General features: G+C 57.5%; 2 protein-coding genes across 3 annotated transcripts in view; one reads left to right on the plus strand and one right to left on the minus strand.

Annotated features, from left to right (window-relative positions):
• Positions 1-17,236, plus strand: part of PISD (phosphatidylserine decarboxylase) — a 36,175-nt gene extending 18,939 nt beyond the window's left edge. The window contains exons 1-7 of one of the 2 annotated variants that reach the window (XM_082853116.1): positions 11,544-11,743; positions 13,335-13,500; positions 14,957-15,193; positions 15,364-15,502; positions 15,735-15,881; positions 16,147-16,307; positions 16,894-17,236. In XM_082853116.1, coding sequence (XP_082709242.1) covers positions 11,694-11,743; positions 13,335-13,500; positions 14,957-15,193; positions 15,364-15,502; positions 15,735-15,881; positions 16,147-16,307; positions 16,894-17,118 — 1,125 coding nt within the window. In that variant the 5' untranslated portion in view covers positions 11,544-11,693 and the 3' untranslated portion in view covers positions 17,119-17,236. Of the gene's footprint in view, positions 1-11,543; positions 11,744-13,334; positions 13,501-14,956; positions 15,194-15,363; positions 15,503-15,734; positions 15,882-16,146; positions 16,308-16,893 lie in introns of those variants that run through there. The other variant, XM_082853115.1, reaches the window with a different exon arrangement.
• Positions 17,237-18,150: 914 nt separating this feature from the next.
• Positions 18,151-23,509, minus strand: part of SFI1 (SFI1 centrin binding protein) — a 78,996-nt gene continuing 73,637 nt past the window's right edge. The window contains exons 23-32 of the mRNA XM_082853117.1: positions 23,149-23,309; positions 22,645-22,719; positions 22,024-22,098; positions 21,756-21,932; positions 21,456-21,682; positions 20,730-20,834; positions 20,415-20,628; positions 18,947-19,284; positions 18,363-18,474; positions 18,151-18,289 (exon numbers count right to left, since the gene is read on the minus strand). Coding sequence (XP_082709243.1) covers positions 18,185-18,289; positions 18,363-18,474; positions 18,947-19,284; positions 20,415-20,628; positions 20,730-20,834; positions 21,456-21,682; positions 21,756-21,932; positions 22,024-22,098; positions 22,645-22,719; positions 23,149-23,309 — 1,589 coding nt within the window. The 3' untranslated portion in view covers positions 18,151-18,184. The remainder of the gene's footprint in view (positions 18,290-18,362; positions 18,475-18,946; positions 19,285-20,414; positions 20,629-20,729; positions 20,835-21,455; positions 21,683-21,755; positions 21,933-22,023; positions 22,099-22,644; positions 22,720-23,148; positions 23,310-23,509) is intronic.

Consider the following 23,509-nt stretch of genomic DNA (forward strand, 5'->3'; position numbering starts at 1 on the left):
ATGGCTCACGGGCCCAGCTGCTCCGCGGCATGTGGGATCCTCCTGGACCAGGGCACGAACCCGTGTCCCCTGCACTGGCAGGTGGACTCCCAACCACTACGCCACCAGGGAAGCCCCTCATTGTAATTTTTGATTTTCATTTCTCTGATAATTAGTGATGTTGAGCAGGTTTTCATGTGCTTCTTGGCCATCTGTATGTCTTCTTTGGAGAAATGTCTATTTAGGTCTTCTGCCCATTTTTGGATTGGGTTGTTTGTTTTTTTAATATTGAGCTGCATGAGCTGTTTATATATTTTGGAGATTAATCCTTTGTCTGTTGATTCATTTGCAAATATTTTCTCCCATTCTGAGGGTTGTCTTTTCGTCTTGTTTATAGTTTCCTTTGCTGTGCAAAAGCTTTTAAGTTTCATTAGGTCCCATTTGTTTATTTTTTTTATTTCCATTACTCTAGGAGGTGGATCAAAAAAGATCTTGCTGTGATTTATGTCAAAGAGTGTTCTTCCTATGTTTTCCTCTAGGAGTTTTATAGTGTCTGGTCTTACATTTAGGTCTCTAATCCACCTTTTAATTTTTTTATAATAGCCATCCTAATGGGTGTGAAATTGTATATCATTGAGGTTTGGATTTTCATTTCCTAATGACTAGTAATGTTGAGCATCCTTTCACATGCTTATTTGCTATTTATATATCTTTGGAGAAACGTCTATTCAAGCCCTTAGTCCATTTTTAAAAATATTTATTTATTTATGGCTGCGTTGGGTCTTCGTTGCTGCACGCGGGCTTTCTCTAGTTGTGGCGAGCGGGGGCTACTCTTTGTTGTGGTGCGCGAGCTTCTCATTACGGTGGCTTCTCTTGCTGCAGAGCACGGGCTCAAGAGCACAGGTTCAGTAGTTGTGGTGCATGGGCTTTGTTGCTCTGTGGTGCGTGAGATCTTCCCAGACCAGGGCTTGAACCCATGTCCCCTGTATTGGCAGGTGGATTCTTTTTTTTTTTTTTTTTTTTTAATTTATTTGGTTGCACCGGGTTTTAGTTGCGGCACGCATGTGGGATCCAGTTCCCGGCCAGGGATCGAACCCAGGCCCCCTGCATTGGGAGCATGGAGTCCTAACCACTGTACCACCAGGGAAGTCCCGGCAGGTGGATTCTTAACCACTGCACCACCAGGGAAGTCCCCCTTTGTCCATTTTTGAATTGTGTGGTTTTTCGTTGCTGAGTTGCAGGAGTTCTTTATTTTTCTGGATACTAGACCCTTATCTGGTATATGTATTTGCAAATATTTTTCTCCTATTCTATGGCTTATCTTTTTACTCTCTTGATCATATCTTTTGATGAAGTCCAATTTATCTATTTATACTTTTATTTCCTGTGTTTCTGGTGTCATATCTAAGAAATCATTTCTGAATCCAGTGTCATGATTTTCTCCTGTTTTCCTCTAAGAATTTTATAGTTTTAAGTCTTACGTTTAGGTCTTTGATCCATTTTGAGTTGTTTTTTTATATCGTGTAAGGTTAAGTATCTGACTTCATTCATGGGGATGTGCAGTTTTCCCAGCACATTCCCATTGAATGGTCTTGGCCCCCTTCTGGAAGTCAGTCTCATTCTCTTGTAAATGACAGAGGTGATGTAACGCTCTGACAGAATGTTGGAGAACTGGGAGGACAGTCATGATTCCCATCCCTTCTCACCTGACGACTTGTTGCATAATCACGGGCTTTATTTTTCACTTGATGTCTGTCTGTTTTTTAAATGGATATACAGTTGACGCTTGAACAATGCGGGTGTTAGCGGCACTGACTCCCCTCCCCCCAGCGACTGAAAATATGCGTATAACTTTACAGGCCACTCTCGGTATGCGTGGCTTCACATCCTCCAATTACGTAGTACTGTAGTGCGTATTTATTGAAAAAAGTCTGCTTATAAGTGGACCTACGCATTCAAACCTGTGTTGTTCAGGGGTCAGCTACTCCTGTTTTGTATCTTGCCTTTTTTACCTTATACATATTGCTACATATGATGATTTTGCAAGACTTCATGTAACTACATACATTAAGTGGCTCTGCTACCATAGTGGATTCTGGTGCCCTGGTGGTTTTTACCATCGTGATTAACGTTGTAGAGCACATCTTTGCACGTAGGCCTTTTCCTCAGGCTGAATGCCTCAGTGTAGAATTGCTGTCTGAAGGGGTCTGGGCACCTGCACGATTTTTGCTACATGTTTGCCGTCTAAAACTATTGTACCTGTTTGTAACAGGCATTGTTGGGTATATGAACCACACTGGGTGTTACTGAAACAGTTGTCATAGATGAACACCATTCCTCTCTTCTTGCATTTGCTGCTTCATTCAACAGATCTTTGAGCTCCTTCCATATGCCAGGCCCTGTTGAGATGCTGGGGATCCACTGGTAGAGCTAGAGCTCCCATCCTCAGAGAGCTTCCCTTATTAGGGGCTGAGATAGCTGAGAAACAGATGGACACATGGACATGTCTAGTGGTTGAAAGGCCGTGGAGAGAACATAGGTAAAGGGCACAGTGTCTCAGGCTGGGGCAGAGCTGGGCTGGGACCAAGGCAGTCAGGGAAGGAAGGAAGGCCCCGCTTAGTGCCATGTGGGCTGAGAGGGCATCTGAGGGGCCGGGAGAGTGGTCCAAGTAGAGGCTTGAGATGGATAGAGAACACTTGTCTCTCTTTAGGGAGAACAAAGAGCCCCTGTGGCTGGAGGCACAGAAGGCAGGAAGGTAGGAGGGCAGGAGGACCCGTGGCGCCAGCTCAGCCTGTCCTCTGAGTGAGTGCTGAATGATCTGGGTTCTGATCCAGTTGTCCTGGCTGCTATGGAGACAGATTAGGGGACCTGTTGGGAGGCTCTGACAGGATCCCAGCAAGAGAAGGTGGTGGCCTGGATCAGAGTGGGGAGCAGTGGAGTTGGGGTAGGGGGGAGGCACTCGATTCTGGTATTTTTTTATTGAAGTATAGTTGATGTACAGTATAAGTTACAGGTGTGCGATATAGTGATTCATAATTTTTAAAGGTTAAACTCCTTTTAAGGTTATTATAAACTATTGGCTATATTCCCTATGTTGTACAGTATATTCTTGCAACTTATTTAATTCATTAACTTATTTATTTTTGGCTGTGTTCGGTCTTCGTTGCCGTGTGCGGGCTTTCTCTAGTTGTGGCTAGCGGGGACTACTCTTCATTGCACTGCGCGGGCTTCTCATTCTTCTCATTGCGGTGGCTTCTCTTGTGGCGGAGCGTGGTCTCTAGGCATGTGGGCTTCAGTAGTTGTGGCACGCGGGCTCCGTAGTTGTGGCTCTCGGGCTCTAGAGTGCAGGTTCAGTAGTTGTGGCACACAGGCTTAGTTGCTCCGTGGCATGTGGGATCTTCCCGGACCGGGGCTCGAACCCGTGTCTCCTGCATTGGGCAGGCAGATTCATAACCATTGCGTCACCAGGGAAGTCCTTGTAACTTATTTTATACCTAATAGTTTGTACCTCTTACTCTCCTATCCCAATATTCCTCCCCACCCACACCCCCCTGCCACTGGTAACCACTAGTTCTCTATATCTGTGAGTTTGCTTCTTTTTTGTTATATTCACTAGTTTGCTGTATTTTTTAGATTCCACATTCGATTCTGGGTATGTTTTGAGGGGAGAGTGGACAGGATGCACTGATGGATTGCATACGAGGGGAGAGAGAAATTGAAAATGACTCGTGAGTTTTGACTTGAATGGATGCGAGGGGTGGAGTAGCTCTTTACTGAGAGCAGTGGAGGAAATAGGGAACATCAAGAATCATACCTTAATACAGTTTGTAATTTGCTTTTCTTTAAATGTGAGTCCACTTCAACATTTTCATGTGTTTATTCTCTGTCTATACTGGCTCAGAGTATTTGTAAGTTTAACGTTTAGTCTGAATAGCACGGAACAAGGAATCCACCACATTCCTCTGGCTCTGGTCAGACCAGGAGTACGCCCTGCCCTTAGAACTGGAGCCTCGAGCAGGCCGAGTGCCGCACATGAAGGAGGGGACGCTTCCATGAGTTTCTTTTCAGGAACTCATGGTGTCCTTCCTGAAAAAGGTCAGGGTTTGGGGTCAAAGAGCCCGGCTACCTTATTTGGGCTACCTGGGCCTGGCGTTTGGCCTCAGTGGGGAGGGTGGTCGCCACCAGGCCTCTCTGGAGAACTGGCTTCAAGGGAGCAACACTGACCGGAGCTGGAAGGCCACCGCCTGTGCCCGAGCATCGCAGTCTGCGTTTGTGTGGCAGCTATAATTTCAGATATGCTGTCCTTTTTGTCCCTATAAGTCAAAGGGGGGAACAGACCTTCATAAGTGCTTCTTACCAAGAGGGATGGAAGGTGTGTAGCGTCTGTAAGCCCAGGTCACCAGGTGACCTGGATGGCAGGTGTGTATGGGGGGAGTGCCCAGGTGTGCCGCCCCCCTCCCGCCGGGGTTTCCTGTTCCATGAAGGGTGGCATCTGGTGGCAGATTTCCCTTGGTCTCTGGTGCTTCTGAGGAGTCCTTTTTGCCTTCACGGGTCTTGAGGACAGAGGTGCAGGCGGTGGGGAAGCTGGCCTGGTAGAAAGGGGGGCCCTTTGGGGAAGAAGCCGTCCATGTGTCCCTCCTCCTGCAAACCAAGGAGCTGACTCTGCAGAGATGGGGCCCTAGGCTGCAGAGTGGGCTGTGGTCATGGGAGGGCTGCTGCCTGGACAGGAGGGAGGGGTTCGGCTCGGAACTGCCCCACCCGCCTCATGAAGCAGGAGTGGTGGGCATGATGCTGCCTCAGGGCCAGAGAGGCGCTGTATGCTGAGTGTGGTCTTGAGTTTTTCTCCCTAGTAGAATTTAGAGGTTTTTCTGTGGCTTAAAGCAAAGTCTTCCAGTATTTTATTGTGAACACTTTTGAACAGAGTAGAAAAGTTGAGAGAATTGTTACCCACACACACTGCTTGAGTGACCAGTTATTAATGTTTCCTCGTATCTGCTTTGTCTCTATGCATATGTACAGACTCTCCTCTGAGCCACTGAAAGTACATAGCAGACATTATGAAACTTCACCCCTAAACACTTCAGTCCACATCTGAGCACATCTGGTTTGTTGTCATCTCGTCTGGCCATGGGGTGCGTTAGCACTGCTTCCTTGTTTCTGCCCTCAGTTTAGTATTTTTTAAATGTGAGGTGTGACTTTACAGTTCTGAAAAGGAATAAAGCCAGATCAGCCTGTCAGGTCTCCCACGTCGCTCACCGCTACCCTGTCGATCTGCACTTGGCATTTCCTTCGCTCCACGAGTCCATGACCTTGGACAGTGTAGAACATGTTTTGCATGTTTTTAAACTTCCTGTAATTTTTATAGCTTTATTGTTCCCCTCTGTGAACAGGCTGCTGTTAAATGAGAATGACATAGGTGTAAATAAATACCTGGTCCTATGCTGGCAGGGGGTGGAGATTCAGGAAGTACTATTTTACCTCTTACCTAATAGGTGTTGAGAAGACAGTTCTGGATGTTAAAATGGGCAGACAGCCAAGTTGGTGGGAAGTAGACCCTGCTGCCTGCCCAGCTCTGACCTCAGAGAATCCTGGCCTCATTCCAGGGCAGGAGGACATCTCAAGGCCTCAGGGACCTCCTTCGTGGTATGTGCCAGGAGCTGTGGCAGCCACTCCAGCCTTTCCTCTCCCTTGCCTCCTCCAGCCCAAGGGGGTGCTCTGTGCCTGCACCACTAAGGGGAAAGGGAATGGACAAGGCTGGGCTCCTGCCTGGAGGGAGCTTTCTGCTGCGCTTCCTTACCCTGCTGCACCCTCCTCGCTGCCTGGGTGGCAGAGAAGTCATCTGGGCTGGTGGGATTGCTAGGAAACATTCGAGAACACGAAGGGAGAATTTGGCAGGGCTGTGAGAAGCCTTCACATGAAGGAATCACCTGAGGGTAGTCCGTGCTTGTCTGGGCTCCTGCCCAGGCTTCTGTGAGGCTGATAACCTGCCCCTGGCTCCTCGTGCCAGCCTTGGGACACCGACCATCACCTCTCTTCTTCGAGGGGCCTCCATCGGCCCCCAGGGAATGAGAATTAACAGAGAGCACCTGCCACCCCTGCCCCGCCACTCCCTTCTGTCCTCTGGCACAGCAGGGCACGGAGTTCACTCTGCAAGGAGCGGGGGAGTGGCAGTGGGTTGCCTGAGGAGGTTGGCCTGTCCACGGGTGCTGCGGCCAAGTGGCCTGGGGCCTGCAGAGCCTCGCAGTGGCACTAGGTGGCACTCCCGCCCAGGGGAGTCCAAAGAAGGTGGGAGGACTAGAAATTAAGGACCAAGTGTGGGTAGCCGGAAGGGACCTCATTTGGGCTGGGAGAGTAAACTTTCCAAGGGGGTTTTTCTTACTCCCAGAAATTATGTTGAGTATTGTCTGGAATATTGTCCAGAAGGCATTTCCCTCCTGAGATGTACGTGGTGGAGGGCAGGTTAGAAGGCTGGGCGGGCTAATCTCAGGGCAGACCTGTGGGCTGGTTTATGAGTTTCCTAGACACCAGTCAGCCTGAGAGGCTTTGAATGATTACAGAGGAGTTCTGGTCCACGTGGAGCGGCCTAGTTGGTCATTTTACAGTGGAGAGCATCAGCGCTCCACAGGCCGCTCAGCGAATAAGAATCTGGGCTTTTGATCCAGACTTGTTTTTCCCCCTTAGGTCTAACTTCGGTCCTGCTGGATGCACTGCAGGCTTTGGAGAAGTCAGGACGGTCTTCCTGGATTTCTGGTTCTGGAATTTAGTGTTGCTAAGATTGTGTGTCAGCATCTTCCTGTGCTTTTAACTCCTTTTTATTCCATCTCGAGTGGTGGTTGGTTGGAGCTCTGAGGTGAGCAGGGGTCTAAAGTCTCGCTGGGGCTCCGAGAATGCTGTGAGCCCAGGCAAGGAGGCTGAGTGGGCTGTGCACCTCCCTGCCTCCCAGTTCCTACTGGCGTCCCAAGGATCCCTCCAGCTTGTTATGGAGCACTTGGTTGGGCTGGATCCAGATGAGGGGGCAGGTGTGTGGGGCTGTGTCTGCATGTTGCTGTGTCCTCTTCCAGGCTGCTTTGGCTGAGCTGGCCATCTCTTCACAAGCCCTGTCAGCTCTCTTCCGGGTCTAAATGTTGCTGTAGAAACTAAATTCCCAGTGGTCAAAAGAAGCTGGGGTTGTTCAGCTAATCAGGCTCCTGAATTCCACATGCTTTTTGTGGTTGAGTAGTGGTGGTGTTCCCCGCTGGACCCTCCCCCTCCCCTAAAAAGTGTTAAGCTGGTTCATTCCATCCCACGTTGCCTGCTTTCAGTGGGCGTGGGGGTAGGGTGCTGACCCTGCAGTGGGGTACCATCTAGTGGGGTAGAAAGATAAGGTGAGAATCACCCCACAGGTCTTGATCCCCGCTAGGAAGCCTACGTGCTGGGCGGGGGTGGACCTTGCCCACTGGGTCTTGTTTGCTGGTCTGCACCAGGGGCTTTTGTGTGTCAGGGTGTGTCTGCCTGGAGGAGAGGGGGTGGGGTGAGGAGCAGCCTTTGTCTTCAGGGTCGGGTGTATGAAGGAGCGAGGGCTTTGAGGGCTAGAAAAGGTGTCTGGAGGTGGCTTTGTGTTCAGTCTAGAGAAGCCGGCCCTCGGGTGAGGTCGGCAGCACGTGGAGGCCCTGGCGGCCCGGAGGGGTGTGTGGGAGGCGCTCACGGCCCAGGGAGCCCAGCCCCGCCCTCAGGAGGCACCCGCGAAGTCCTGTGGCCGCCTGCCGGTCGCCTGTTCCCGCCGCTCCCCTGGCCCCGCCCCTTCCCTTAAAGGAACCCCAGGCTGGGGGGCGGGGCGCAGCTGACTAGCGAGCCTGGTGTCCGGTCTCCTGCCGCTGCCCCTGACTGGGTGGAGCCGAGCCCCCGCACGCAGTCAGGCTTCCGAGGAGCGAGGAGCGGCGCCTCCCTGCGAGTTCAGCCGGTGCGCGGCGCCGCGGAAGCCAGCGGAGCGGACCACCTGCTGGTGAGTGAGCGGCCGCGGCCGAGCCGTCCCGCGCAAGCGGAAGGCCTGCTCGCGTAGCCGGGAGGCCGGTCGCCCCTCACCGCTTGGGGCCTGAGGAGCCCACCCCCCAACCCCGATCGAGTGTGGCTTCCCTGGCCCCACACGGTGGGTCACGGGGCCGGGCAGGATGAGCTCACTTCCTTCGCGTCGTGTAGCATCTCCTTGCCTCCCGGCCCGGAAAAGGGAAATGTGGGCGTTGCGGGCGGCTCGATGTCCTCCTGCGCCCATTTCCTCAGTTCTGCCCGAAGGGTCTGGGACGGGCGCCAGAGGGGTAGGGAAGCAGCAGTGTTCCTCGGTGGGACCCGGACATGCTGCAGTTGTCACCATGTACCAGCCAAGGGGCAGGAGGGGGTGACACTCTGCCCTTCCCAGGACCCCGTTCCCCGCTAGTGCCAAGGATTGCCCCAGAGAAGGTTGCTTTCCTTCAGGGGATTTAAGAAAGAGTCTTGCCGAGTCCTGTCCCCATCTCTACCGCCCTTGAAAGAGGTGCCTCTGGATCCTTCTCTCTGCTTCCTCTTCTCTCGCCCAAGGCTTCCCCAAGATGGCTCACCCGTTTCACCTGGGAGAATCCATTTTCCTGGTTCCCTACTTCTGACATTTTGTCAGCTTCTAGCCTTGGAACTCAGGGGAGGAATGGTTGGTGGCCCCACCTGGACACAGCTACCCAGCAGCCCTGCCCTCCAGAGCCGGGAGTGTGCACAGCAAGTCAGGCTGGGGACACATGTTTTGGGGGGCACTGGGGGTTTCTGCTGAGGCTTCAGGCCAGGTAACTGGCACCCGGTGAGCTTTCCACTCAGGGAGCAGGAGCACATCCTTGGGCTCTCAGGCTGGACACGTGCAGGGTTGCAAGGCCTTCATCTAGGGCGGTGAGGGGTGGGTGGGGATGTTGTAGCACCTCTGGGGTGTGAACCCCCAGAACAGCATGTCCTGACAAAGGTGAGCTCCCCCCAGCATGGTCCTGTTGAGCCATCCCTTCCTACTCACATCATCGCTGCGCCTGTGGTTTGGGCTCCTCTGTCAGAACTGCCTCCTCTGCCCTGTTCCTTCCATCTTCCCAGCGGTAGCAAACTTCTGTCCTCCCAGAGCGTGGGTTTGGAAAGGGAGGGGAGGCACTGGGAGCCAGGTCTGGGGGGTGAGGCTGCACTAAGCTCTTGGATGGAAGAGAGGCATGGGGTTTCTAAGCAGAGTTGTTCTTGGCCTTGGTCACAGCTTTGATGTGAGACTCAGGGCGGGTGAGCAGGAGGAAGGACCCTTCGCATTTCCAGATGAGGAAACTGAGACTCAGAGAGCACGTGTGACTTGCAAGGCCTTTCCTAGCTCTCAGGGCGAGGGTGGGGGGAGGGCGTCCAGGATCACAGTAACCAGATTGTCCTTGCCCCCCACCAAAGCCTCTGTGTTCTCATGTTCCATATGGCCATGTAATGACTTTAAAGTCCTACTGGTCATAGCCCCAAACTCACCTCCACAGAGTGTCCTTGAGACTCTCAGGAGAGAGGGAAGGGGTCTGTACTTCTCTGCTTCAGGGCGCTCTCCTTGCAGGCTCCTCCTTCAGGCCTGAACTCCCCAAGTTGCACTCAGGGAACCAGAAAGGGAGAAAGCTCTAGCTTGGCCTCCAAAGGCCACTGTAGGCGCAGAGGGCAAGTGGGGCTCTGAGATGGGGATGCTGGGAGCACTGTTGGTTGAGGAAGTGGCTCTGCTCCTGGGAAGTGAAAAGGGGTGACCTCTAGGGACCCCCTTCCCTCCGTCCTGCGGCTCTGAGCTAGTCAGAGGGAGTTGGCCCGTTTCCTGGTGGACAGCTGAATTCATGTCAGCTTGCTGGGGGCCTTTTGGGGAACACTGGTGATTTAAAAGAAACCTGACCCTGGTCTCAGTGTCTCATTTTAGAAGAGGAAGTAGAGTAGTGACAGAGACAGGACTGAGGCGTGAAGACCTCCTGCCCAGCTTCTCAGGGCAGTTCCTGGAGTCTCTCCAGGATAGCAGCTCCTTGGGCTGGTCCCCCAGAGTCCCCTCCACTGCCCTGGTGGGCTGTGTGGCCCGGTCAGGCCCCTGGACTGGAGGCCTTGGGGGAGAATGCAATGCAAAGGCACACACGGGGGATCTGCTTTGAGGTCCTGAGGTCTTGGGCCAAGCTGGGTTTGTCTGTGGCTTCCTGAATGTGCCTTTCTGACAACATCCTGCAGCGGTCAAGGTCCCACTGTGGAAAACTGGGAGGAGGAGGCCTGGCTCCCATCCCCGCCCACAAGGCGTCGCCAGCCCCCACTGTGAATCCCGGGTGTGCGAGCAGCCCAAGCTTTCTAGAGTTTCTAGAGTCGGGGAGAGAGCCTTGTCCTGGAGCCTAGCTTCAGGCGCAAACCTGACTGCCCATCACCCCGCTGGGCCTGTTTCCTGGGGAGCCACGGGGAGGCGAGTTTGGGGCCCCGAGGCTGGGAGGGCGGGGCAGGGCTGTGCTCCGCAGGTGGGTGGGGCTGTGCTCGGCAGGTGGGCTGTAGGAAGGGACTTAGCGGGACCTCAGCTCGAGCCTGGCCAGGCAAAAGCCAGAGTGTCCATGGGGCCTTGGGCAGGAGGAGGCCTGTGCGGGCACCCTCCTGCCATTCAACGGCCATTCAGCGAGGCGGGTAGCCTGGGGAGATGAGCTTGCCGAGGGGTCCTGGTCTGAGGTGGGGTGGGCCTTGGCAGGGGTGGAAATCCATGCTAACGTCCAAACCTTAGTCAGCCTCATCCAGCCCCATGGCCACTCACACCTAGAGATCTGGCAGGTGTCAGGCTGGCGGTTTTAACCTCCTTGGCTGAGGTGGGTTTGCCCAGGACCTCAGAAGTTCAGCCTGTGAGGGTCGAGCTATGTCCGAGTTGGGGCCTCCTGTTCGGTCTTGGCGTGGGGGCCTGGGCCGGGTCAGTTCTCTGCCTTTGGAGCAGCCCTGGGACCCCGCATGTCTTCATCTAAAGACGACGTGGGGCACGTGGGTTGGGGGCTGCGCTGGGCGGGGCTGTGACTCCCAGGCTGCAGAATGTTTGCTCTCCCCCTGCCTGTGATCTGCAGAGGCTGGGCGTCCTCTCAGGGAGCTGGGTGGCCGCGGACCAAAGTGCTGTTCCTCCCGAGAGAGATGGGAAGGCGGGGTGGCCGTTTTCCCTGAGGTCGCCCTGGTGCCCCTCTTCAGAGGAGGCAGGTATGGGGGACCCTGAGGCGGGGGCTGGGGACGACGACGAGGAGAGAGCCGGAGCAGGCCAGATGCTGGGGTCTCACTGCCGTGCCTCTCCCGCCTTCCTGCGCCCTCATCCCTCAGATGCTACTTTGTCATCTGAAAGGAAAATGGGTCAGGTCCCAGCGAGGGAGGGGCCGCCGGGGCCGCAGACAGGCCGACGCTGGGCGCCCGCCTGGAGCGCGGGGCTCAGATTCCCGCTTGTGCTCCTGGGTTCAGAGGCGCCGGGTCCCCTCCCTGCTGGAAGCAGGCAGGCAGCCAGGCCAGGGACAGAACGGGCCGAGGGCGGGGCCGGTGCGCAGGCCGAGCAGGTGTGTGATGGGTGCCTGTCTCTGCAACAGCCCTGATCCGTTGGACTGGACCTAGCCAGGGAGCGGTCCCCCAGCCGCAGCCGCCGGGGCGAGGAGCGGTGACAGCGCAGGAGCTCCGGGGGGGAAGGGAGGAAGGAGGAGAGACAAAGGGAGCGAGCCTGGCACTGCCTCCCTGCGCCGCCCACCATGTGTCAGTCAGAGGCGCGGCGAGGACCGGAGCTCCGCGCGGCAAAATGGTGAGATGCTGTGGGCCACGCCTGCGTCCTAACCTGGCCTCACCCCGCCTTGACCTCCGAAAGGTCAGAGTTCACGTCCAGCGGCCCCATGGTGGAGGTGGTGGCGGCAGCAGGGGGCCAGGGTACCAGCTCCCGCGGCTGGAGGGGCCCGGTCCGGGGGACCAGAGTCAGAGAGCCCATTTCAGGTACTGGGGGGCCAGCAGGCTGGTGGGCCAGTGTCTGCGCTGCGCCTCCACCCCGCTGCAGCGCAGCTCCTCCGAGATTGGTCCCTGTACTTCTGCAGAGAGCGAGGTGGATGGGGGGAGCCCAGGGGAGAGCAGTGATGTGTCAGGCTTTGCTTGGCCCCTACCCACTTGCCAGACCTTTTTAAAGCTGGAGGGGGTGGGATGGGAGAGACAGTGGACACAGGGGGTCTGGTGAGCAGTGGAGAAGCAGCGCCTCCCAGGGCCACCATTGAGCTGCAGGGCCTGGCCTTCGGCTCAGTTCTCCATTTTTTTCTGCTTTTCATATCAGCTGAGGTGCCTCTTTGTTCCTTGGTTTGTTGAGCAATTGGGGGCAGAGGACAGAGCTTCTCTGAGAGCACACAGGCACAGATGGAGCCTTATTCTCCAGTTGAACGCAGTGTTTCTGTAGATGAGGAAACCGAAGCCCCGGGACATTCTCAGAGTGGGTAGCAGTGTGATCTTGTGATGGCCACACTGGGGCCTCAGGAGCACTTTCTAGGTCCTAGGCATGTGGCAAGGTAACTTGGGCCTCAGTGTCATGCCTCAGGAGGGCCAGGGTTCCGGTGGAAAGGCTCATCCCAAAGTCTGGCTCCCTCGAGGCTGAGCCTGGCTTAATGCGCTGAATTTGAGCTGGTGGGGTCTGGGAAAGGCCCACCTACCTTTATTGGAAGGAGGGGCCTGGGTCAGGTGTATGTGGCCCCAGCAGACCTGGAAGGTGGCCTGAGGGTTGGCGGGGAGCTTATCCCCACCAACCTCTGGATCGTTTTGGAGAACCTGACCTGATGCAGAAAGAGCACGGGGATGGATGGAGCAGTAGCGTGCGTGCGTGTGTGTGTGTGTGTGTGTGTGTGTGTGTGTGTGTGTACACGCGCACTAGTGCTTGTGCATGTTTGTGTGTTCCTTTGTGATCTTGTCAGGCCCCTCAAATGAGGAAATAAGATGCTTGGAGCCATGAAGAGATTTTCCCAGATCCTGCGCTGCCAGGGGCTAAGGGGGATCAGACTAGCTCTCCTTGGAGCCTGTGTGGGCAGAGCTGGCCCCAGGCCGGTAGGGAGCCGCAAGGCAGGTTCTGCACCATCTTCCTGGTGCACTCAGCCCCAAGGTCCTCTCCGGGGTCCCTGCCAGGTTCAGAAGCTACTCCATCTGAGAGGCGCCTCACCCTGTGTGTCTCAGCTGACAGGCAGGTGGGGAGACTGGGAAGTGAGTCTGCCAACCAGAGGCAGCCAAGCCCCCACCTCAGAGTGGGGTTGGGATGAAGGAGTTTGGCCGGTGCTGCCCGGCTCCATCGAGAGGCGAGCCTGCTGAGGGTGAGGTGGGGCCCCCAGTCCTCCACTGACCCTGGCTGTGTGCGGACATGTGCCCTGCAGGTTGTACTTCCCCCAGCTGGCCCTGAGGCGAAGGCTGGGACAGCTGAGCTGCATGTCCAAACCCGCCCTGAAACTGCGCTCCTGGCCCCTGACGGTCCTCTACTACCTCCTGCCCCTTGGCGCCCTCAGGCCACTCAGCCGGGTGGGATGGAGACCCGTGAGCAGGGTAAGTGTGCAGGGGCTGCTGGCCTGGCCTCCCCCCAGGCAGGCCTGAGGTTGGGGCCCAGGAGACCGAGGAGGAGAAGACATTTGTCAGATCAGAGGTGGTGCTGTGGGGCCTGAGCGCTCCAGCAGGGTCACATTGGAAGGCGAGCCTGTGGAGAGGGTGGGCTGCAGACAGGTGACTGTAATGGCCCACCGTCCACTGCCTGCTGTCTCTGCCTGCATTTCTGCCATGTGGGGACTCTGCTTCTGGAAAGAACCCACATTGGGCATTCAGAAAATGGTGCCTGAAAAGAGCTTAGGGGTGATTTTGAGAAGAATCCAAATTAATTTCTGGATGCCAGAGGGTGGTTCAGGGAGGCTGGAGCCTGTGTGGGCCCCTTTGAGTGAGGATGCCTTTGAGGACCCAGGAGCCCCAGGCAGGGCTGCGTGAGGGAACGGCCTGGCTGCGCCCGGCTCTCAGGCAAGCTGGCCCCAAGGAAGAAACCCTGCTCCCAGGCCCTTGGACAGCCCAGGTGGGCGTTGCCAGGGCTTGAAAGCTCAGGGGCACCTCTGGGCATTAGGCCTGGGGTCATAGGGCAGCCCTGGGCTGCCCCCGCGGATGGGCGTCAGCTGGGAGTGCTGGGAGCCGCTAACTTATTGCCTCTTTAAAGGTGTTTAAAGTTGGAGTGGAATTGCTTTTATGCTTTGGGGACTTGGTGTCTTGGTTGTGTTCAGCAAGCAGCAGCCACCAATTAGAAGCACGTCCCACTATGGCAGAGGCACTTGAGGTTTAAGAGGCTGCCCCTTCTGGGTCGTCTGGCCCCGAGTTTGGCTGAGAGGCCGAGTCCCCTCTGCCTCCTGGAGGAGCACCAGGTGGGGACAGCTGTGTGGACAGGTGGGCTCGGCGGGCGTGTCCAGGTCCTCGGAGCGCAGGTGTCAGTGGTCAACCCGTCTGCATGAGTCCCCAACCTCAGGGTGGGGGGCGACGAGCACATGCGCGTTGGGCTGTGGACTTGCCCACACACCAGAGGCCTCTCCTTTCTGTGCTGGTCTGGGACTCGGGCAGTAGTGCCCGCGCCACGGCCTGTGTGACTGTGTCAGATCTGTTTGCCCCTCCCCACCTCAAGAAGTGAGGCTGTGTTGGCCAGTCTCCCCGGGGACTGGGGAGGGAGTGGGGTAGCTGCTGTGGGAAGTCTGCAGGAAATGGCTGACAGCTGAGCTGTAAGTCACTGTGTCACAGGCCTGGCCAGTACTGTGTGTGAGAGATGAGAGATTTGGAAGCTCAGTCTGGTTCCTGGTGAGAGACGACCATGTCACAAAGCCCTCGTGGGGACAAGCTGCTCAGGCCTCGGGAGGTGGCCCCCATGGGGAGGGGAGAGGGTACCGGCTGATGGGGAGGAGGGGGGTTGGGGGGTGAGCACACCGTGTGGCTGACTCACCCGGTGTGGCTGACTCACCCGCCTGCCCGCGGCCTGCAGGTGGCCCTGTACAAGTCGGTGCCGACGCGCTTGCTATCGCGGGCTTGGGGCCGCCTCAACCAAGTGGAGCTGCCGCACTGGTTGCGCAGGCCCGTCTACAGCCTGTACATCTGGACTTTCGGGGTTAACATGAAGGAGGCCGCCGTGGAGGACCTGCACCACTACCGCAACCTCAGCGAGTTCTTCCGGCGCAAGCTGAAGCCACAGGCCCGGCCAGTGTGCGACCTCCACAGCGTGGTGAGGCCCCAACCCCACCTTCTACTCCTGCCTCCGTACAGGCAGCTCTTGGCTGTGCCTTTAGGAAGAGGTGGCCTGGTGGGCACTCCTCCCAGGCCAAACCCCAAGGAAGTGGCCCTGCCCTCTGCCCCCTGCCCTCCCCCACAGCGAGCCTCTCCTGGCCCTTCCAGATCAGTCCATCGGATGGGAAGATCCTCAACTTCGGGCAGGTGAAGAACTGCGAGGTGGAGCAGGTGAAGGGGGTCACCTACTCACTGGAGTCGTTCCTGGGCCCTCGCATCCCCGCTGAGGACCTGCCCTTCCCACCAGGTGGGTCCTGGCCTGGTGGCGGCCAGGCAGCTGTGCTGTGGCGTGGCTGCGCTGGATGTCAGAGGGTAGAGGGTGGGGATGGGAGTGGGTCCGGGAGGGAGGCCTGTGGACCAGTAGTTACTCTGCCCGCAGCTTCAGGCCTCCCTGGAGCCAGTATCCAGGCTGCACGCAGGCTCCGTGTTGGGTAGCATCAAGTGCTTGTCTGAGCGCCTGGTTCGTGTCTGCCCCACAGCCACCTCCTGTGGCTCCTTCAGGAGCCAGCTGGTCACCCGAGAAGGGAACGAGCTCTACCACTGCGTCATCTACCTGGCCCCCGGGGACTACCACTGCTTCCATTCCCCCACTGACTGGACTGTCTCCCACCGGCGCCACTTCCCAGGTAGGCCTGGGCCAGCACATGGGTGGGACCTGCCCCTGGGGGACTCAGAGAGGTCCTCAGCTTCTTGGTATCAGGAGACGCAGGCTCCAAAGCTGTGAGGTGACTGCTGGGCATGGGTGGCAGGGGCAGGCTGGGAGCCAGCCTGCTCTGCATTTGGAATGACATGGGGGTACAGTGGGTCGTGGGCCCTCCCAGAGTAGACACACTGGGCTCTGGGAGGCTTGTCCTCCCGATGGGCAGGGAGTGGCAGTGTCTGTCCCCACAGGCTCCCTGATGTCCGTGAACCCCGGCATGGCCCGCTGGATCAAAGAGCTCTTCTGCCACAATGAGCGGGTAGTCCTGACTGGGGACTGGAAACACGGCTTCTTCTCACTGACGGCTGTTGGGGCCACCAACGTGGGCTCCATCCGCATCTACTTTGACCGGGTAAGCAGAGCCCAGACCCTGCCGAAGCCCAAGGGCTAGGCCACTTGCACTGTCTCCTGTGCAGCCAGATCCATCTGGACTGTAAGTTCTAGGAGGGCACATCCCCCACCAGGCCTGGCTGTGCAGAGCAGCTGCCCTGAGGAGGGGCTGGGCCCTGAGCTCCTGCTCTGCTTATCCCCCACCCACCCCTGTCTCGAGGTGGCTGGTGAGGGAGGGAATTAACTTCCCTTCCTGGCACTTTGCTTCTGCAGAAACCCAAGGGGAACTTGGGTGGGGCATGCTGATGGAGGCCAAGTGTGTGAGGGGTGCCAGTACCCATGCCTGCAGGGCTTCCCCTCTTGGTGTCAGTTTGCCCCTCAGCCCTCCGGGTGCTGGTGTTGTGGCACCGTTCGTACTAGTGAACAGTTGGGGGTCTGAATCCTCCATTTCTCTCCAGTTCAGAGCTGGTCAGGGGCTATCAGGTTAGGCCTAGTCCATGGCCTGAGCTGCTGTCCGGACCTCCCTTTCTGAGCAGGGTGGGGGACAGGTTCGGGACGGCAGCAGAGGTGTGTTCAAGGTCCACGTGCTCTGCCTCCGCCTCCCACAGGACCTGCACACAAACAGCCCACGGTACAGCAAGGGCTCCTACAATGACTTCAGCTTCGTGACGCACATGAACAAGGAGGGCATCCCCATGCGCAAGGGCGAGCACCTGGGCGAGTTCAACCTGGGCTCCACCATTGTGCTCATCTTCGAGGCCCCCAAGGACTTCAACTTCAAGCTGAAAGCGGGACAGAAAATCCGATTCGGGGAGGCTCTGGGCTCTCTCTAGAGCCTCTTTCATGGCCACAGCTGCTGAGGGGTCTTTTCCACAGAAATGTGAGGGTCTTTTCAAGGGGAACCTCTGAGGCTATCTAGGGAGGGGACCATCGGGTCTGACCAGGCAGGACCTGGGTTGTCAGAGCCCCTCTCATGTCCTAGACCTACATCTTCCCCCTACCCACCTGAAGAGAAAGTGCAGGCCAGGACGATTGATTCCCTCTTGGAGATCTTCTAACGTGTTGTATAAACTGGAGATTCTACATGTCCTGGCTGAGCATTCAGTTGTTCTGATTTCCGTTTTAAGATAAGTGGTAGTTAAAGTACCTTCTTGCTGCTCCTCCTATCACTGCTTTTTGGCCTCCCTTGCATGGGGCGAGGTGCCTCCTGGCACTGACTGTGGGTCCCAGACCAGGACCTTTAACGCAACTGCTCCCAACCTGCTTGTTGGGAAAAGCTGTCTTCTCTCTTTGCACTTATGGCTGAATGCATCACCTCCGACTCTGCCATCAACTTCCGAGGGTGCTCACTAATGGTTCAGGGCGTTGCAGGCCCCGCTGAGTGACCTTCTGGAGCTGGCAGGTCCTCTTTCCAGTAGGCAGGACCCATCACCAAACCCCCTCAGTGGTGTCCAAAGCAAAAGGGGCAGGCAGCTAGCTGGTGGTGGCCCAGCTGGGGCCAGGGGAGAGCTTGGGTCCCCTCCCTGTAATCCAGACCTACAGAAAAGTTGCTGCTATTGATCAGGGGCTTATGTTGGAGGCAAAGGAACCTTGGTGGTGTATTTGATGTGTGGGGGAGGGGAGAATGTCAGTGCCTAGAAAACCCGTCCCCAGGCAACAGGTACGCAGTCCTTGGGGAGCCACTGATTGTGGGGACAGGGCCAGATTTCATGTTTCCTGGGGATGCTGTGAATTTCTCCTGCAGGAGAAGCCATTTGAACTTTTTCAACTGTATCAGTAGCACAGTATTTTTGTATGAAAAGTGGGAGACTTCTGAACAGTAATTCATTTAATTGCAACATTTTGAAATAAAAAAACTCGCTGCAGTTTTGCATTCTGTTCCTGGACGTGGGGTGGTGACTAGCACAGAGCCTGCCGCAGGGCATGGATGCGGGCGATACAGGTGCGGATGGGCTGGCGCTGGGCCTGCAACTTGGAGGCCAGCTGCTGGATCTGCGCTTCCACCTGGGGAGGTTGAGGGGGCAGGCTAAGAGGAAGCCCCGCCTGGGAGCCTTCCGGGGGCTGCCCAAGGTCTCACCTCCTGCAGTTCTTCCTGAACCTGCTGCTCTGCTTCCTGGTCCTCGGGCCTGGGCTCCTCCTGGCTCAGCTCCAGCCACTGCCGCAGGCTGCTCGCTTGCCGTTGGCAGGACCTGAGGGAGTAACGCACCTGCTGCCTGGCTTGGCCCCAGGCAGAGGCCCAGCACACTTCTGGTGTGGGTGGAGGGAGAAGGGCTCCTGTTCCACCATCACGCAGAAACGCCCTCTGTCCTCTTCCCTGTGCAGAGCTGGCCGTGTGGGACCTGCCCGCTTCCCTCTGATTAAGGTTGCTGCTCACACTGAGGGTCCCAGGCCTGGCCGTGGGGTACGTGGGCTGTGGACCCAGACAAAGCAGGGCGGCTCACTGCATCATCCCGTGTCAGTCACACTCGCCCGGTAGACCACCGGCTTCCACAAGACACAGGTGTAAAGTTTTGCTTAGCTTTTCCTGAAGGTAAGGCCAACCTGGGCCTTCCTGAGCAGGACGGAAGGGGAGAGGTGCCGCCTGCATGCAGGGGCCATCACTGGGCAGACAACTCCCCCTGTTCCCCATGGATGGGTGCCACGTGGGTTTCTGGGTCTCACCTGAGATTCTGCTTCGTGGTCTGGTAGTCTTGCAGTTGCTGCTGGATGCCCTCAAGCTCGGCCTCCAGGTCCATGTGGCCAGTGGCAATAGGAGAATAAGCTTGATCTTGACCATCCTCCTGTCTGGGCCCGGGCTGAACCCAGGGATTCCAGGTGCCGGGAGTGACCTGAGCACTTGAGGCACTGACAGGCTCCAGGTACACACCTGCAGTGTCAGAGCCAGGCCCAGGCCTGGTGCCTGTGAAGTCCCCAGGAAGGAGCAGACGGGGGTTGGGGACACTGGCCAGGGATGAAGGGGCCTGGGACTTAAGCCCAGGTATCGTCGGCTGGGCTGATGCCTGTAAAAGAAGGATGAACACTGAGCAGGGAAGTGGGAGAAAGGTGGGGAGCTGGGGCTCCCCACACCTGCACCTGCTGCGGCCAGCTCACCTGGTCCTGCCCCTTCATTCAGCACCTGACACCAGACCACCCAAGCAGCTGTTTCCAGCCTTACTGACCTTTCACACCCACTCCTGCAATGACCGTGCATTTCAGTGGCAACTGTTCTTGTCCAACCACAGCTACAACCCTCCTCCCTTCCCTCCTGGTGACAATGTCCTCTGGTGGGAATGGACACTCTCCCATCCCCCACCCTCTCCCCACCCCTACTTAGGTCGCAGCTCTTCAGGCACCAGCGCCTTGGGGGGCCCAAGCCCAATGCACACTCCTGCTTCCTCACCTCCTTGCCCGAACTCCTTGACTCCTACGTTACAGGCCCCAGAGTCTCGGCCCCACTCCTCCCCATGACCCCATCAGTTCTTTACCTTCAACCTGTGCTGCGAATTGTTAACTTTGATCTCCAGCCCTGACCTTGTTCCTGAAGGCCAGGCTGAATCTGTTGTGTTACCTCAAATCTGACAGGTTCAAGACACACTTGTGATGCTTCAGCTGTTGGGTTCCCACCCTCCGTCTTCCCTCTCACAGTAAAGAATGCATCACTCCCTGAGCTTTTCAGGCCGGAAACCCAGGAGCCATCCGCAATTCCTTCTTTCCCTCTTATCAGACTCATCAGAGCAAGCCCTACGTAGTCTGCCTCCCACGACATCCACAGCCACCGCCCCGCAGTCCCAGCCACCAGCACCCTTTGCTGGACCCGAGCACAGCCGCCAACCATCCTCCACAACTTCCTGTTCTTAAAGTCCAGACTTATCACCAGGGCCTGTATGACCCTCCATGATCCACAGTCTCTTCATTCGTCTGCATGCTAGGGTTTCTTTTGTCTCCACCACCATGTAAGTGTCACGAGCAGGGATGGGCCTCGGGGGCTGTTCCCTGCTGTGCCCCTAGGATGCTGGCCCCTGCACAGGCCTCCCTGCATCTTCCTGAAGCAATGAGTACTGCTGTGGCTACAGCACCAAGCGCACAAAGGAGAGCACTGGCACGAAGACCAGACCAAAGAACAGGACCCCAGGTAACCAGGGGGACTTACCCAGGTGTGTGCTTCCGCCCCACGCAGCATGAAGGAAGAAGGGGGCAACAGCTCCAGGCCTGTACTCGCTGTGGGCGGCGGCTTCAGGCCAGGGGCGCTTGGCAGGGGGCTGCTTGGGTCCAGTGCTGTCTGGGCCTTTGCCAGGAAGGGTGTTGTCAGCGCAAGGCCTATTGGCTGGACCTCGCCTAGGCCATGCTCCCACAGTGCCTCAGGCCTGAGCAGAGGGAAGACAGGAGGTGGTCAGGCGCGGTACCCTCCTGAGGAGGACAGAAGGGGGGCCACTGGCCCTAAAGTCCCCAGAATCATACCACCTACCCCTGCGCCCCGAGGGTGCCACACCCCAGGGGCGTCTGGCTCTCAATGGGCTCCAGCAGGAAGCTTGGGCGTCGCGGTTGCTTTCTTGCCCAGCGGGCAGCATTCCTGGGAAGAAACACAGGCTGTTCCTCCAGGCTGCCCAGGGGGTGCTTGGAGCCTGAGACCTCTGTGGGGTGGGGTAATCCAGTCCGACCCCTTCCATCTTACAGGGAGACTGAAGAGAGAAGGAAAGGCTCCGCCCCAGGCACCCTACTGAACTTCTAGTAATTCCAGTGAGCCTGCTGGTGACGGGTGCTCCACCCATGCTGTCTCACTTGACCCAGGCAACCAGGCTGGAGCAGGCTCAGAGATGGGGCCCTTGTCAGCTACAGCAGCACAGCATGTGGGGATGGGGTGGGGCCAGGTCACAAAAAAGTGGGGTTTCCAAGAGGGTACCTGTTTCCTGGCTGTCACGGGAGACGTGGGGAGACTACCAGGTCTTGCGGGGGAGGGGGGCTGCCCAACGGCCCATTCCTTTGCTAAGGAACCGTACATTCTCTCCCACGTTCGGGAGGAACAGAGGCTGTGGTCCCTTTGGTTAGGGCCGAAGAATGGGGGCACAGGATCCTGTATAGAGGGTTCCGAGTGGCTCGGCCATGACCCTCGAGGCCCAGTGTCATTCCTGTACCATCCAAGCTTTGCCGCAGGTGGAAGCGAGGAGGAAGAGGTGAGGGAAGGGCTACTCACAGCTCCAGAAGTTGGGTGTCCCCAGCGGCCGATGGCAGGCTGTCCAGAGCTCCTCTTGTCCTCTTGGTCTCCAGGGAGGCATCGCCAGCCCCAGCAGCAAGGTGGCTGGGAAGGGGACCCTCAAACGTCACTCTCCTGCTGCACACAGTGGACCTGCCCAGGCCCAGCGCCGCCTTCTTCCAGAGCGTGGCACAGCGACGGACCACGCGGTGGAGACTGTGGGCCGCCTGCAACCAGCCTCTGGTCAGGTCGTGCTGTGCCTACCCGCTCCCCACAGAAGGGTGGGGGACCCCGGCCCACCTGCACCTGCTGCTGGGCGTGCAGCTGCTGCCGGAATGCCTTCATGCCCGCTGCAAAGCACAGGAGGCGCGTGACGCCCTCCCGGAGGAGCTGCTGGTGGTAGGCCTGCACTGCCCGCTCCTGCCGCGCCTTCTTTCTCCTCATCTCCAGCACGAAGCCCAGCCATGCAGCCCACACCTCCAGGGAGAGGAGGAGGTGAGGCCCAGCCCTCCTGCTCAGGCTCCCTCCACCGGGGCACGGTCCACTCCTGGGACAGGGAGCCCATTACCTTCGCCTGTAGTGAGAAGGCCCAGAACCACAGGGCCCGCGCCGTGTCCTGCTGCTCCCGCCTCCTGTCCGCCAGCTACGGGCCAGAAAGGAAATGTCTCCTTAGGGAGGCCACCCTGACCCCATGGCCCCGGTCTCTCTCCGACCCTCTCTAGTCAGGCCTGCCCTGAGGTGGGGGGGGGGGGGGGGTCAAGGAAGCTCTTTTGGGAAGAACAAAGGCCAGGAGCTCTGGGGTCGGGAGCAGTGAGGCAGTGCGCCAGGCTCCAGTGAGAAAAGCTAGGACTGCTTGCACTGCGGGCCCGAGGGTGAGGGACCTGGCCCACGAAGGGCCACTAAGCAGGACGCAGCCCCACTGGGTGTTTTATCAAGGCCTTGGCAAAGACCTAAAATGCATTTCCTATTCATTTCTGGATATTACCCTGACAAGTTTTCAACATGACACTGTAGAAACATGGCCCTGAAGTGGCTTGGCTTTAAACAGATTCCAAGTGAAGGAAGCTGATGGTGCCAGGAGGTGGCTGGGGGTGAGGGAACCCTGGGAAGAGGGTGGTATGAGAAATGATGAGCTAGAGGCAGGCTCAGGAGGCAGCGGAGCGAGAAGGGGCTTCTCCACGGCTCCCACCTGCTGTCTCCACTGGTGGAAGCAGGTCCGACTGAGTGTCTGGGCCAGGAGTCGGGCAGCCTGTCTCTGCAGAAGCTGGGGAGAGCGTGCGCACAGGGGGCTGTGTGCCCGGTGCAGCCAGGTGTCCATACCCGGACCCCTGTGGGCGGTACAGGCTCCAGGCCCAAGTGAACCATCCTCCCACCACCAGGAGTCATCCTGGTTGAAGCCAAGGGCCTCCTGCCCCAGACAGGGGTGCCCAGATGCCTCAGTAGGTCACCCAGCTCTGACAGGCATGGTTCACACTGAACCAAGTTCTTTGCTGAGCCATCTTCCACCCGGAAGGCCGGCTGCCCCAGCCTTCACTGAACACCCAGAAGGGCAGCCTTGCGCCCGCAGGACTCCAAGCATCCACAACAGAAGCAGTAAGTGCTTCTGGAAAGACCTTTCCTCCTCGCGATGCGGTCTCCTGGCCCAGACAGCCCCGCCGCACAGGGGAACTCGGGGGGTTGCCGTCTGCCTCACCCTCTTCCTGATGCAGCTCAGATGGTGCACCTTCCACCGGGTCATGGCCTGCAGCAGCAGCTGCCGGCGGTAATGCTGCACGACCCTCTCCATCTGGACCCTCTGCTGGGCTGCGCTCCAGCTGCGGTCCCTCCAGCGCCGAAACCAGATCCTGAGACAGCCTAAGGCAGGTCGGAGTCAGTTTGCTCTTTTGGAGGAAGTATCAATATATGGACGACTATGCAATGGTGAAAGTTTAGAGGGTGGAGAAGGCTGTGTGGGGACAGAACTAGGGTGTCAGCCTACACTCGGTGAGACACCACGTGTGGACGGTAGCCACCCTGGGAGGAGAGCTCCGGCCACCCACCTTCAGTGACTAGGC

Source organism: Leucopleurus acutus (assembly GCF_964270905.1).
Source record: "Leucopleurus acutus genome assembly, chromosome: 13".
NCBI classification, from domain to species: Eukaryota; Metazoa; Chordata; class Mammalia; order Artiodactyla; family Delphinidae; genus Leucopleurus; species Leucopleurus acutus.